Source organism: Polistes dominula, unplaced genomic scaffold, assembly GCF_049000335.1.
Source record: "Polistes dominula isolate Pdom_NZ unplaced genomic scaffold, Pdom_raw_medaka contig_17, whole genome shotgun sequence".
Classification (NCBI taxonomy): domain Eukaryota; kingdom Metazoa; phylum Arthropoda; class Insecta; order Hymenoptera; family Vespidae; genus Polistes; species Polistes dominula.
In genome coordinates, this window is record NW_028301049.1 from 115,741 (window position 1) to 130,482 (window position 14,742).

Here is a 14,742-nt window from a genome sequence, read left to right on the forward strand (position 1 = left end):
TACCATTTCGTTTTCATTGCCTTCTAGGTACTTCATTTTGATAGCGGTCATATTATTTCCCTTTTTTGCATTTTTCTAAATTACATCATTTAAAAAATGTATTTTAACTTCAATTGTTTTTGTAGTCAACGTAACGCAACGTCGTCATCTGCATACCTTCCGACAGAAAAGGTGATTCAATCGTGTTTTATCCGTGGTCGCTTTGTACTGCCATTCTGCTGGCTCTTCGAATGAAAAGGAGACTTTGCTTGTAGGGCTTTGCTCAGTCAGCCTTCTCAGCATCATTAGCGATTTTCAAACGACGTTTATTAATATTGCCAAAGATAAGCTGGATCAGACTTAATTAATATTTTCTTCTGTTAACACTTCCTATATTGTGTTTATTGTCGTGGTTATTATGGTAAAAGACGTTAAAGTATTTCAAATATCTTCTGCAAATGTATGCTATATATTTGTACAAATAGTTTTCAAGAGGAATTCATTAAAGACGTTCATTTTGATAGCGATCATAGTGATCAGCAATGATTTTATTAGAACGATTACAACGAGGTAAGATAATCTACAAGTTTTCTTTCTTTTCCCTTTTTTTTATTTGAAAGGGTATAGAGGGTAAAGAAGACATCATATGCACAGGAAATAAATCAAACATTCACGTGTTTCGTCGTCTCATTTGCGATTGACACACATACATAAATCCTCCCAATGGAATTCTATAAAAAAGTTTGTTTATTTCCTATATATATATATATATATATACCGTGATCCTTTTTTTTTTTGTAATTTTATTCTCTTCATTAATTTGGTACGTATTGGCTGGAGTTTCGATATTTTTCATTTACGATATTACGATAAAGTTCTATTTTACGAATAACTTCTTACTTCTTAAACATGTATGTGTATACGCGAGGACGTATTTGTGTGTATGTGAAAATTTCTCTATTTGTCTGTATTTCTGTTAATGTCTGCTGCGCGTGTGTATGTATATATACAGGTATTTTATGTAATATTAAAATGTGATTTTTATTCATGTATTTCTGTGTCTGTACGTATACATATATGTATGTGTAATTGTATATTTATATACAACAAATGTTGCGGCAAAAAATTCTTAGCAAGAAATACTATAACGATAATGGGATTTTTTGCTAAGATTTTTTCGTCAAACAATCTACCGACAATCTTTCTTTTCCACCAATGTTTACGTGGAAGAACGTACGTGCTGTTCTATTTCTCTCTCTCTCTCTCTCTCTCTCTCTCTCTCTCTCTTACACCCCCGTCCACTCCATGGTCCCATCGGTTGAACGAAAAAATGTCTAACAAAATTGAAGAGTTCAACGTAACGATTATAATCAAAATACAAATGAGTTATTTCTATTGACCATTCTCTTGAGCAATTTATTTATTTCTTTGATACTTTGAATTGTGATACTGGAAAATAGAATGAAAAAGAAACTACTAAATCGTCGTCCTTTGAAGTGAAACGTTCAAGTGAAAGTTGTAACTTTGTTGAATAAACTTTCAGCTTTCTTAGAGAGAAATTTCGGAGAAAAACGATCTCTCTTATGCATATGTTGCTGTCACCGCCGCATGCACGTGATTCTTCTTTTACAACCCTAGCAAATATTGTATTTCTTTATAAGGTTTCCTTAACAACCCGTACGGGTTGTATTCGTATTCGCGGTAGCTTTGAGCTACGCGTCAATTATTTATTTCACGATCGATTTGATATGTACACAATGTATAATTCGTATTTACAATCGGGGTAATATCCTCCCTTATCGTTAAACTCTTTTTTTTTTTTTTTTTTATTTTTCCTTCGCGAATGCTCTCGATAAACCATTCGGCTAATTTATTCAAACTTTCATATTAATATTAATTATCGCAACAAAGTTGTTATCTATTGTTAATACTAAAATGAATGTCTATTAAATTTTCCTTTGACGCATTGGCGTCAAATTCGCGTCTAATTCGCGTCTAATTCACGTCTAATTCGCGACAATAAACAAGAATATACACGTACAGGGTGTCTCGCGTGAAATTTCACACGCAATTATTTTCCAAATTATTCAATAATTTCATTTTAAATAACGTCCAATCCTTCGAATCAATGATTTAAATTTGATCAAATGAATATTTGAACGAGCAGTAACCCATTATACACGGCAATCTAATTATTTCTATTATTTAAGTTAATAATTTGAAATAAATATTCTTATGTGACACGCTGTATATGTAAATCTTGATGTTTAACGAAATAATTGGGTTATCAATTTTGTAGAGAATTAAATGGTTTCGTGAACGGCCTACATTTCGAATGAAATACATCGTAATAATAAATAATTGGAATGTTGTTGGATCAACAATATTCGTTAGTCGAATCATTTTTTGTCTTTGTTGAATGTTGTAAAAATAGCACTCGCAAAGGCTAGAATATCGTCCGAAGGAATAGAACGAGCGGAAGAAACGTCGCCGTCATTCTGTCACCGCTTCCGTGATGCATCGCTGCTGGATGTTCTTCTGAAACAAACGCTATGCTAAAGCAACAAAAAAAAGAAAAAGAAAAAAAAAGTTATCGTTTACCATTAACTATGTGCACTCGGACGCTGTTGGGGTGAGTATTGTTAGGCGAACACGTGTAAAGTCCCGAGTCTTCCTGGATGGCCTTTTGAATGAGCAAACGGCTCGACGTGACGGGTCCTTTTTCCGTGATCAGGCTAATGCCGCCTCTCGGCGAATCGAAGTTAATCGCCTGTGAAAGAGAAAGAGCCAGAGGGAACAAGATCTCCTGTGGTGGCATTAACCTTTTCACCATTCAACAAATTTCCCATGAGCGTAGCTTTCCAAAATCTTACTTTGTCAAATAGGTTTTACCGATTACAAAATAATCGTCTAGTTATTGCATTACATTTATTAGTGCTAAATCGAACAATCTCATTCCATAGTTTGTTCTAAAAGAGATTCTTGAAAGATATTCAACTAAAAATACGGTCTAATTTGAAAGTTCGTTTTCAAATTACACGTCACTCAGAAACTCCTCAAACCGTATCCGTTTACTTGCTCCGCATCTAATTCAGATAATCTTACCGTAATCCTATTATCTTAATGTCTAGCTCTCTTGAGAATGCTACAAGCTTTAGATTCCATTATTCCCGTGCACCTAACAGATGCCTTCGAAAGTACAATAATACTCTTACTAATCTTTAATCGGCTTAATAGGTTTGAGAACCTCTTGTCGATCGAGTCATATCTTTCGTTAAATTATCAATAACAATTCATAGATACCTAATCAAGGAAAAAGTCTCCAATTGTAATTATAATATTTTCTATTCTCCTACCTGTCGATTATGACTCCAGATTATCGTGGACGGTGGTTCTGGAGCGTACCTTACGAGACACGTGAGATTTATCGTACTGTCTATGTTGATGAACAAATCTGGACCTCCTGTAATTTCAGTCACTGGTTCTGAAAGCAGAAAACAGACAAATTTCTTCTTTTTTTCGGTTTTCAATTGATTGTTAAAAGAGGAAGGACAAAGTAGAAAATAGATTCTTTTTTCATGAAGAAAGAATTGAAGAATTCTATTCTTGTTGGTTTTCTTTTCGAACAAAGGCGATCCTTCAAGATTTCTTCTATTCCTTTTTTTTTATTTATATTCTAAGATAAATCAGTGTCAACTTACACACACACACACACACACACACACACACACTAAGGTGTAGAAAAAATAGGTAAGAAAAATAAATGAAAAATTATAAGTCTGGTATCACAAGGTTTTTTTACCTATATCCCCCCTACAACAACAATGGAATGGAACTGACCAATCCAAATGAAATATTTAGAAAAAAGTTTGCTTCGATTGGTTATACCCCCGCTAGCACTCGAATTAAGAGATGATTCATGAAATAATCCCCAGCTCGAGTATTATCAACATTACATTTCAGTAGAAGAAAATATTCGAAGCTTAAAAGACCGAGGTCCACTTTCGTAAGTAAAACAAACTTTTCTAATTGTTAATAACTATAGATTATAAATTGAAAACATGTGCACTAATATATACTAATTTATAAAGCGAATCTTTGTATATTTCGCTACCTAATGAAACACTTGTTAATCTTTCTAAATATTTAAAGAATAGAAAGTTGCATCTCTTAGTAGTTTCCTTTGGTGAATGCATCTTTTGAAATTCAGTGTTCTTCTTCTTCTTCTTCTTCACTTGTGTTAATAAAAATCTAAAAAAGCATATTTCATGAATGGTTATAGAATTGATTAAAAATAAAACTACAGTTATAACTGTAATTGGGTAAAAATAATATTAAAAAATGACTATTTATTGGAAATAGTAAACGCTTACCGTCAATAATATCTTGTATGGTAGAAGATTACGTGGTTATTAGACCATGCGTTAAATGAACTTCTCTTTAATCTGAAAATCATGTCTATAGTGAGTAAAACGAAAAATTAGTAACTATCAAATATACTTGTTAACAGTTTACTTACCTCGCAAAGAATCCACATAAAAAATGTTTTTTATAGTGTGCATGCAGTAGTCTTATAATTATAAGATTGACCCACATTCTACACTGATTGGCATTACCATCCTGTTTACTGCAAATATGTACTTCCATAACATGTATCAGCAGAAATTGCAAAGCAAATTATGTTTTGCTTTTCCTATGAAATGCCTTTACGATTCGGGAAACGAACTGAAAAGAAAAAAAAAGAAAAACGCTAAAGAAATAAATCAAGCAATAAATCAAGAAAAATAATGAAGAAAATAATCAAGCAAAAATGACGTTTTCTTTTGGTGTTGTGGGACAAGTGAATTAACAAAACAAGTGTTTCAACTAGAAGGGTGCAAAATCAACTTGACCAATTGAATTATAGAAAATTGTGATTTGTGTAAAATAGTGACTTTTTACTTAATCGCGAGTGTCGTGAACGAAAACTCAAACAACAAAATAACTCGAATAGAAAATAATAATAGATCGATATAGAAGTTTATAAAATCCACCGGACCGAAATACTTATTGAAGGCTTTTGAGGATTATTTGACCAATCGATAGGCAATTGTCAGCCTACTGTAGTTAATCTTCCTTCTATGCAGCGAGTAGGAATGCGTTTAATTATCGTTCTCTTGTGCTAATTTATGGATTGTTAAGGCAGCTCGATGAGATTAACTGTACTTTCAGTCGTCGCATCCTAGACTAATCGCTGTTATCAACCAATGCGATTGATCCTTTAGTGTAAAGAGGTTCTTACTCAAATGCCAACCGTAATCGACTAAAGATCAGTACGACCCCGAATTCATTAAGAATTCCCTTAATTGATGAATACCCATTTTCAACGACAGTCAATTGCACGCGTACTCGCCAAACAAAATAACAAATTGACCTTATACAAATTTATTTGCTATTTCATATTTTTCATAAATTCCACTAAATGATTTCCACCAATTTCCTAATGATTTTCAATTTTACAATTCAAATTTGTAGACGCAATGGAGACGCAATGTTACTGAGTTACCGACACAGATACAGGCACAGATAAACAGACATGAGAATTACGACGAAATCTGGAAGGAGCAACGCGGTGGAAAATAATGATACGTTCGCTTTAGCGTCAATTGCTTCATTGTTTTTCGTGGCAATTCCAAGTTTGTAAAATATGATGTTTAATTGATCGAAGCTTGCACGATTATACATAATGTTGCTAGAAATCTAAAATACAGGAAAGGGATTAAAGGAAACTTAGTGTAATTTGCAATAATAATGTTATTTGAAATCATGCTTGACAATAGAAAATATCAATGTTTGAGAAACATTTTATTGATTAGATAAGACCTTTCTCCAAAGTTTGGAGCATTTGATTATCTTAATGGTTTTGAATAGAATTCAGGAGATTAGAGACAAAGATTCGGATATCTAAATGAAGAAGATTCGATGAATTCCATCCACCGTAATGAATTAATTAGAATCGATAAGTTGATAGATAAACGAGAATTCGAATGGAATGTTTCCTTTTCAACGATCAAAGGTGAATTTGCTTAGTCAATTGGATAAGTCAAATTTGTGTAGAAACTCTTAATAATAATTAATGAAGAATTTGAGCAGTTTCATAGAATATCTTAAATGGCATTAACAGGAACCGAAGCTGAGAGAGACCTTGGCAACTTGTCAATTTTCAAGCAAACTCGATATTTTCTTCCCCTATTCGTGACTTTCCTTTTCTATCGGATCGTTGTATCTTTAGGAAAAGCAATATAGGAAGGATATATTCCTCGAAAGGAAATGAAGATCTCAGTCGACTATGCAAGGGAAGACAAGCAGTGTGTGTCAGTGAACAGTGTGTGTCGGTCAGCAAACGAAGGAAATTTCCCTACGAATCCCCCTACGAATCCCCCTACGAATCCCCCTACGAATCCCCCTACGATTTCCTTTCGTTTACTTTTCGACCGACCGAAAAGTATTAAACGTGCATCCTACGTTATCGCATTCGCGTTGTGGAATATCAGGAAATAATATGCGTTAACGTGGTAAGTTATCAGAAAAGCCATACACGCGTTAGCTCTCTCTCTCTCTCACTCTCATGATCGTGGAATCGGGTTAACGGGGTTTTCGGTGCAAGCGACGAGCTATGGTTCTCCTACGTTATTGCACTATTGCATTGCATCGCATCGCATCGCATCGCATCGCATCGCATCGAAGACCAGAGGAAGTTCGCTCCTACATCCAACTCTGACAGATTCTACTCTCGCGTTTCCCTATCACGAGAATTCCTCCACCTCCATCTATCTACCTATCTATCTATCTATCTATCTATCTACCAATAATAATTTTCCGTTGACATTTCTCATCGACAGAATATCGATGATGAAACGTCCAGGTAAATTAATTGAAGAACCATGATCAATGAATATCAAATCTGATACGGTTAGATTAATATTTAATGAAATCTTAATTAATTGACGATACACAACTCAAACTTTCTGACTCGCTTCTTAATATGTTTGCTAAAAGATAAAATAGAGTTGTTATCGGCGAGGAAATGTTATTTATTTTAGAAAAAGATCCCATGGCGTTAAGTTAAACTCTGGTCGAGGGATAGGAAGCGTCGTTAACGAGGTCAAAATGCTCGATTCGGGACAACGTAAGATCTCCCTCTTCTATCTATAGGAAGCTTCGAAGCACTTTTGGCTTGGACTTCTCGCGAAGGGAACACTTCAAACATCGAACTGCCATTTACACAAAAGCCATTTACACAAAGGACTACGTTGCTGACGTTAAGATCCTTACTTGAATATATATATATATATATATATATAATGCGCTACCTTCTTCAACTTTTGACTAAACAAAGAGAAAACAGGATAATGAAGAATTTTGTTTGCAATGGACAAAGGTTTGTCTATAATCGTCGACTAATATCGAAAAAAGAAAGTGTTAAAATTGACGTAAAGCCAAGATAACTATGTTGGAAAATCAATTAAAGTGTTTTCCCCTGTCCTCTCTATTTATAACAGAGTAGAACTCGTAACCTCATCAGAGAGAATAATTTTCGGTGGCAGCTCGGGTAACAGGTCCGGTTCCTATGGAATCCCCGCAAATGGATTTTACTTTACCGCACATATTAGTTATTTCTTGTATAACAGTTGGTGCAGTATTCGACAAAATTCGTCAACTATTGTAGTTCTGGGATATTGCGAAAGAGAATTAGAAGTGTGCACTTGCTCTATGATATTTTATCCAAACAATTTGTTCAATTGCTTACTCTAAATATTATAATAAATGCACATTTAATGTTAGTAATATAAAAATAAAATGTGTGTGTGTGTGAAAGTATAACTATTGAACTAAAGCAGGGGAGAAACGAAATGGGTGGTGGTGGTGGTAATGGGAGGTGGTAGGTCGTCATCGAGATTTTACAGCGAACGTTCGATTTTATAATCAACGATAAGCGTTAGCCCACATCGTGGAAAGATTTTCAATCTTTTTATAGATCGCCTATTACGACCTATAAAAATTCGAAATTTGTTCTTTTGTAAAAGTGCTGATATCTGCACGCTTGGTCAAAACTTCCGAATAGTTGAGAATACCATATATACGTACTATAGATAAGGTTTCAAGATAGATGGAAAATTTAGCAGCATTTTTCACATTGTTTTTTCATTGAATGTTCATTGAATTTTCATTGAATTTTCATTGAATTTTCACGGATGAAATTGTTTTCTCAAACATTTCATTCTCTTAAGGAAAAGAAAAAAGGAGAAAAAAGAATGCACAGGGCATATGTTCGTTTGCTCGTTGCACGGGTTCCCTTCCGGTCGAAAAGTCTCACGATACCATACATTGGACCTTCCGCAAATTCTCAATATGGACATCCTTTATTTTAGTTAAACCGTCTGGAAAGAGCCTTGGCATTGGTCCAAGATTGGAAATCATTCGGCGCCATATTGAGTTAACGAAACTTTATTCCGCTCGACGACGCCTTCGCTCGATCGTTAATCCTCTTATATTTTCTCCTACAGGAGGAATAAGTTCCAACGGAAAACCTAGGATTTTCCAAAAGACTATACTCCTTGCAAAATTTATTGCATTTTTCTTGCAACTTTCGATAGTAAACTTTTCATTTGTATTAACCTTAGTACTGACATTACATTCGCTATCGTGTTTCTATTTTTTCGAGAAATGTGCTCGATTCTAGTTCTACGATTAGAAATTCTTGAGAAACGATTATTCAAAATCCCTTTTAAATTTGAGAGGATTATCGAAACTGGATTAAAGAACACTTTGGCTAGGAATTGGGTATAATTGGTCGCTCGCTTGGTTGCTCGAATCGTATCGATTCGTCAAGAAAACCAAAACCAAAAGAAAACCATGAACTTGTAAGATTTCTTGATGAACGTGCTCCAAAATTTAGCGAATCTCAATCAAATAGTATTATTATATTAAGATGGTTTTCTCGAGCGTTGAGAAAAGCTTTGTACATAATGTACATAATGTCGGAAAGTTAGGGTTAAATAGAACTTTATATCTTTATATCGTATCGCAGCATCATCTCGCAGCATCCCATAGAAAGAACGAACTTTGTGTTTCATTCATTCGTCGAGACAAGTTTGGACTATACAAATTTCTTAGTCTTGCTTGCTTCCCCTAATATTCACCGCACCGATATTAATAGCACTTGATCGTTATATTAATAATAAGTTACTAATTAAAACGGTTATCTACCGAAAATCGATTTTTCTTCTTACACTATAGGTCAGAGTTAAATATAAATGATTACTTTGGACGACGTTAACGTGAATTTAATTAAATTCCTTTTCTTACATATACTTTAGTAGCTTCAAGGATTTTAATTAGCAATTACTTTAATAAATGGTACGCATTCTCTCTCTCTCTTTTTTTTTAATGAAAATTATCAAATACTAATTTGATGCTCATTTACATCTTATTTAATATTTTCCTTTGTTATATTAAATTCTTCTTCCTTTATTATTTGTAAGGTACCTATGGTGGTGGCTTTGGAAAAAATCATTTCATTTGATTTGAATGTTTTATTAATAATAATTACACGATGCTCTTTGTTGAAAATGCAAAAGCTTCCATCTCGTACCACTTGATTTTCGTGTTAATAATTATAATGTAGGAACAGGTGGATACCACCGAGAAGAGAAATCTTGAAGGGTCACGGATAATCGCGATAAGAGTACTTGCAAGTACGGTTTTGTAATTACGCTTGCCCTCTTAAGTGCCTTTACCTTCCTTATTATTTTCTTCTTTGCTACTTACTAACGAAACATTTTTATATAAGTGTATATCATTCCAAAAAGTAGAAGAATTTGTTGCTTAATTGTCTGAAATCACGTCAAAGGAAGAAATGGAACGAATCGTAAATTAGGTTTTAGCGCTCCTACGATTATCGACAAATCTCGGTAACTCTCAAGAAATTATCCGAAAGCAGTTTCTCCAAGCTCTTCCCTCGAAATCCTTGATTCGAGTATTTCGTTTTCTAATCCTGTCTGACGATTTGCACAGGACCAACTGTTTGCACGACGGATCTCTCTCTCTCTCTCTCACTCTCACTCTCTAGGTCCTAAGCTTCATTTTCCTTCCTTTGCCTAGTCGTTACAAACAGCCTCAAAACTTTCCAATAAACATTCGAATAAACTTTCGATTGAAAATATCTCCCAAAATGTAATGTTTAACGATTAAGGATCCTTATCCTAAACGTTAATAATCCATTGAGGTAGTAAGTGCAAAGTGAAGTAAAATCGATAAAGCTTAGAATTAACAAAAAGGACGTTTTACTTGCTTTTAGAAGTTATTGCATCATTAAAAAGAAGGAAGAAGCTTTCTCTCGAAACTCTCGCTTGTTCCGTCAACGTCAAACTAACTAAGCAGAAGAGGGACAGAGAGAACACAAAACACAGAACACAAATATAGAACTAACACACACACGCACACACGGAAATCTCTACAAAGGATATTCAGGTTAATGGGGGAAACTAATTAGTCGTTACTAATTAACTGCTTGATAACTGCTCTCAAACTCCACATTGTTAGATAATTATCAATTTAATCTAATATTTTGCTTATATCTTGTATGAAATTGTTTTATTGTTGAATAGTAGGATTTTGTTATGGCTATGCTATCATATTCGTGAAATATTTCTTCTTGTTATGATGCTTGCTTGCTTGCTTGCTTGCTTGCTTGCTTGCTTGCTTGATAAAAACGAGCGATAACGTTCAAATTTCAGTAATATCACGCCTTAATTGATATTACAAAATAAAACTCTAACAAAGTATACGACTACTTGAGATATTGTAAGCGTTAGAAAATTTCTAAGAGAAAGGAAACCCCGTTGACGCAGAATATTGGCCAAGTATTATATTTAACAACAAAAAATGTAGATAAAAATGAAAAAAGAGAAGGAAGAAGAAAATTTGAACAAAGTAAAACTCTCTAGTTCCTTCGTCGTTGTTGGAAAAGTAATAGGAGCGATGAAACGAAGATTCCTCTGTTAAGGAATGAGTTGAAGGGATGATAAAAAGAAAAGAACATATTTCAACGAATAGTATCTACCTAAAAAAGAATTAGACGCAATGATAAAAGGTACAAATAGTATAATCATAAATGTGACTTTTTTCGGCCTTTTGATCTTCCTTCTCAAATTGAAAGAGTTTGCTTATGCTCTTTCACTTGTTCTCTTGGTCCCGTAATTAGTTTGAAAAATTCGCAGACAAATATCTATTTGTATTTTTGTCGATAAAACAACGTTTCTATTATCTGTTCGCTAATTTTTCTGCTGATGAGAATTTAAGTACTTTTAAAGAAAGTTTGAAAAATAGATTTTTTCTCAAACATATAATCACGAAAGAATTTCTTGACATGAGAAATAGAATACTAGGCTCTCGAAACAAATCGAGTTACTTTAGTTCAGTCTAGTGAAACACTCCGATAGTAAGTATCTTACTTATCGATCTGTCCTTTCATCTAACCCCCTCCACCTTTTTCTTCCTTCTTTCTTCTTTCTTTTCTATCGGCTAGAGTTACACTTCCTCCGATCGTCTTACTACGTTAGAGCAACAATTCCAATTGAACTAAACTTTGCTATTTCTATAGCAACTTTTATATAGGAACAACAACAAACAAGTTTAGTATGTCCGAAGTAGAACGGAAAGCAATCAAGTCTTTTTACTTCTTTTTCTTTGGACAAAAAACAAATAAAAATTGTCAAATTTGTTCTACCGAGAATTGATATTAATTCAATCCGAGGAGGAACGATGACGAATGCACCACCAACGACGACGATTCGCACGAAATTCTTCATTTATTTATATTTTATTTAATAACGCTTATTTCAATATGCTCCTCGACTATTTATTTTAGATTGCACTTTCGACGCTAAAGCAAAATTAAATATAACATTTTACATTTACTCACTCGTTGCTCAAATATTTCAATTGAATGAGTGATTTCAAATAACACGACAAAATAAAAATCAATTTATTATTTAACTTGTTCATTTACCTGGAGTACAAGCAAAATTCACAATGTTCAATGTAATATTAAATGACTCGTTTGCTTATACTTAACGATTGTTACTTGTCTTAAAATGAGAACAGAAGAAACATGCGGTTTGTATGAAATTTATATTATGCTAGAACTGTATAGCAACAATTTAGTTACCCAGTACGCGTTTATCGAAGAAGAGAAAAGGAACTTTTAAATGGTCAAACTATTTAATCGCCCATGAAAAAAGTTACCAATACCGCAAGCTGCCGGTACTTACGTGCCAGGTGGTACACTTGTTCTTCAAACGCCTAATCGAAGAATGCTCTACTTACAAAATTTGTATCGTTGAAAAGTTTTTCCAAAACTTTCCTATAATATCAATTACGCTTAAGGGCAAGTCTGAATAATAAATTGATTAGAATGATTAGTAACATATTTGTCGTCGCGTATGTCGTCTATTTTTTATTGAAATTTTTAATCGGAACAATTCGATCTACAGGCATTTTCTGATACTTTTAATACAAAACGATTTTACTCAATAGGAAAGCTTTCACGAAATAAATTTGATTTTCAAAGTAAAATCTTTCGGAAGAGAGTTTTATCGGAAGTTTAAAGAAATTAAGTAGAGGAAAAAAGAATTGAAAAGTTAGACAAAAGGGAAAGAGAGAGAGAGAGAGAGAGAACAAAGTTTATCGGAATATTTTTCGCTTGGGGGTGAGGAAAAACGAAAAGAAAAGTATCGATAATCGAAAAGCACGCGATATTGGAAAAGCACGCATGTTGTATTGTCTAATAAAGCAGAAAATACGTACGATTTGTATTAATTGTTACTTTCGTAGATAGTTGAAAAACAAACAAATTTCTTCTCTTTTACATGCTATCAGATACTTTTATTCGAAAGAGCAAAACTACGAAAAGAAAAATATTATAGAGAAAGAAAAGCACGTTTCCGATTGGTTCTTCAACGAAATACCTATATGCATATAGAACATATAGAAAAAGAAAGAGAGTATAAAATATTCTATATTCCATCCCTGAATAGAGACTGATTAAATTCTTTCTCAAAGCGAGTGTCGATGCGATACGAGAGAAAAGCGAGTGGATACGAAATTCCATTCCAAAGCGTATCTGCGTAAGATATAACCGAGCGAGATCGGGTCCCATGTGGTGTTACTTCCATTAAGGATATGTTCAATCTTCCTTCTACGAGATAAACTAGAACGGCTATATATTTACATAGGTTAATGTAACTCTTTACATATATATATATATATAGTATTTTATATAAATATGCTACGGCCAATGTACCCAATTCAGACATTCTACACAATGTCCGAAACATTTTTTCTTACATTATATACTTTTAGGAGAAGGAGAGAGAGAGAGAGAGAGAGAGAGAGAGAGACTCGCTAATTTTTCCATTATAATATTTAAACGAATTAATAATATTAAGTTTTAATCGAACTCGGAAATAATTCATTTAACGTTAAATTCCTTGAAAAGATTCTAAATGGATTTTTTATTGAATAAAATATTATATTAAAAATGTCATTTTTTACTAGGGAAAATGGTTTTCTCTTCTATTGAAATATTTCTTGGTTTTAAATATATGATATTAAAATAATGAATTCGTCGACGTTCGTTATTATCGATCGAAGATGAATTGTCAAGAATTACAGATGCATGATTACTTCGTATAACTTACCAACTATCGTGAGATGAACCGGAAGTCCTATAGGTGGTGTCGTTGATATTTGGCATTCATATACGCCGGAATCCTTTTTCTGAGGATATCGTATTTTCAATGTCCACTCTTCCGAAAGAGGTGTATGTACTGCTTCGAAACGTTGATCGCTGGTATAAGTGTACCGTCCCACCGTTAGCAAATGAATATCTCGATGCCTTACCCATGAAACCTACAAATATTATTTATTCATTGGAAAAACAAATACCTAAATAAATGACACAATATGAAATTTAGTTGAGTACTTAAAAGTAGTCACGTTTGCGATTGGATAAAATTGGATAAAAATTGGATAAAAATTGGATAAAATTTCAAACACGCTCGATATTCCTTTGAAAAATGTTATTGCTTGTAATTACGAAGGAAAACTCGTGATTTCTTTTATAATCGAGAATTCTTCTACATATAAATGCATATGCGAGTACTATATACACATATGTATATGTATAAATATGTGGTACACGTTCTATGCTTTTAATTCCAGCCATGGAAAACATTCCACGTTTATTCGTGCCAGCTTGGTTCACCGTTTCCTTTTTTACACGGAAAATCGTGCGTAATATTGGATGTCGTTAATTTCGGTTAAATAGTAATATTAGTATAATCCCTTGCTATGAATGAACTCAAATAAATGAATTTGAAAATGTTGTCGAACTTTTTGATCGTTTACGTTTGAAAGAAAAAAAGGGTAGCCGCACCTTTTTTTGCTCGCGGCAATTTTGCTCGCACCGTCAAAGAAAGAACAAGCTAACAAGTAGAAAACGTGCGTTATCAAGGAAACATATTAGATGGTATACACGTACTTTCGGGAAAAGCATAAATGCTAGCAACCAAGCTTTGCATAGAAATGAGTTTCTGGATTAAAACTAGTAACCCGCAAGCTCTCTTTCTCTTTCTCTTTCTCTTTCTCGACTTAATCGTCTTTCTTAAACCCGTGAAAACTTTAGCAACGCAAAAACCTAACAAAGATTCTTCCAACGCC

The 14,742-nt window shown here is 33.6% G+C and overlaps 1 protein-coding gene across 3 annotated transcripts in view; it reads right to left on the reverse strand.

Annotated features, from left to right (window-relative positions):
* Positions 1-494: 494 nt before the first annotated feature.
* The window catches only part of LOC107072133 (zwei Ig domain protein zig-8), a 32,345-nt gene continuing 18,097 nt past the window's right edge, over positions 495-14,742 (reverse strand). For 2 of the 3 annotated variants that reach the window (XM_089175501.1, XM_015331816.2), the window contains exons 4-7: positions 13,722-13,932; positions 3,336-3,463; positions 2,581-2,749; positions 495-2,517 (exon numbers count right to left, since the gene is read on the reverse strand). In XM_089175501.1, the coding sequence (XP_089031627.1) occupies positions 2,426-2,517; positions 2,581-2,749; positions 3,336-3,463; positions 13,722-13,932 (600 nt within the window). In that variant the 3' untranslated portion in view covers positions 495-2,425. The remainder of the gene's footprint in view (positions 2,518-2,580; positions 2,750-3,335; positions 3,464-13,721; positions 13,933-14,742) is intronic. The other variant, XM_015331818.2, reaches the window with a different exon arrangement.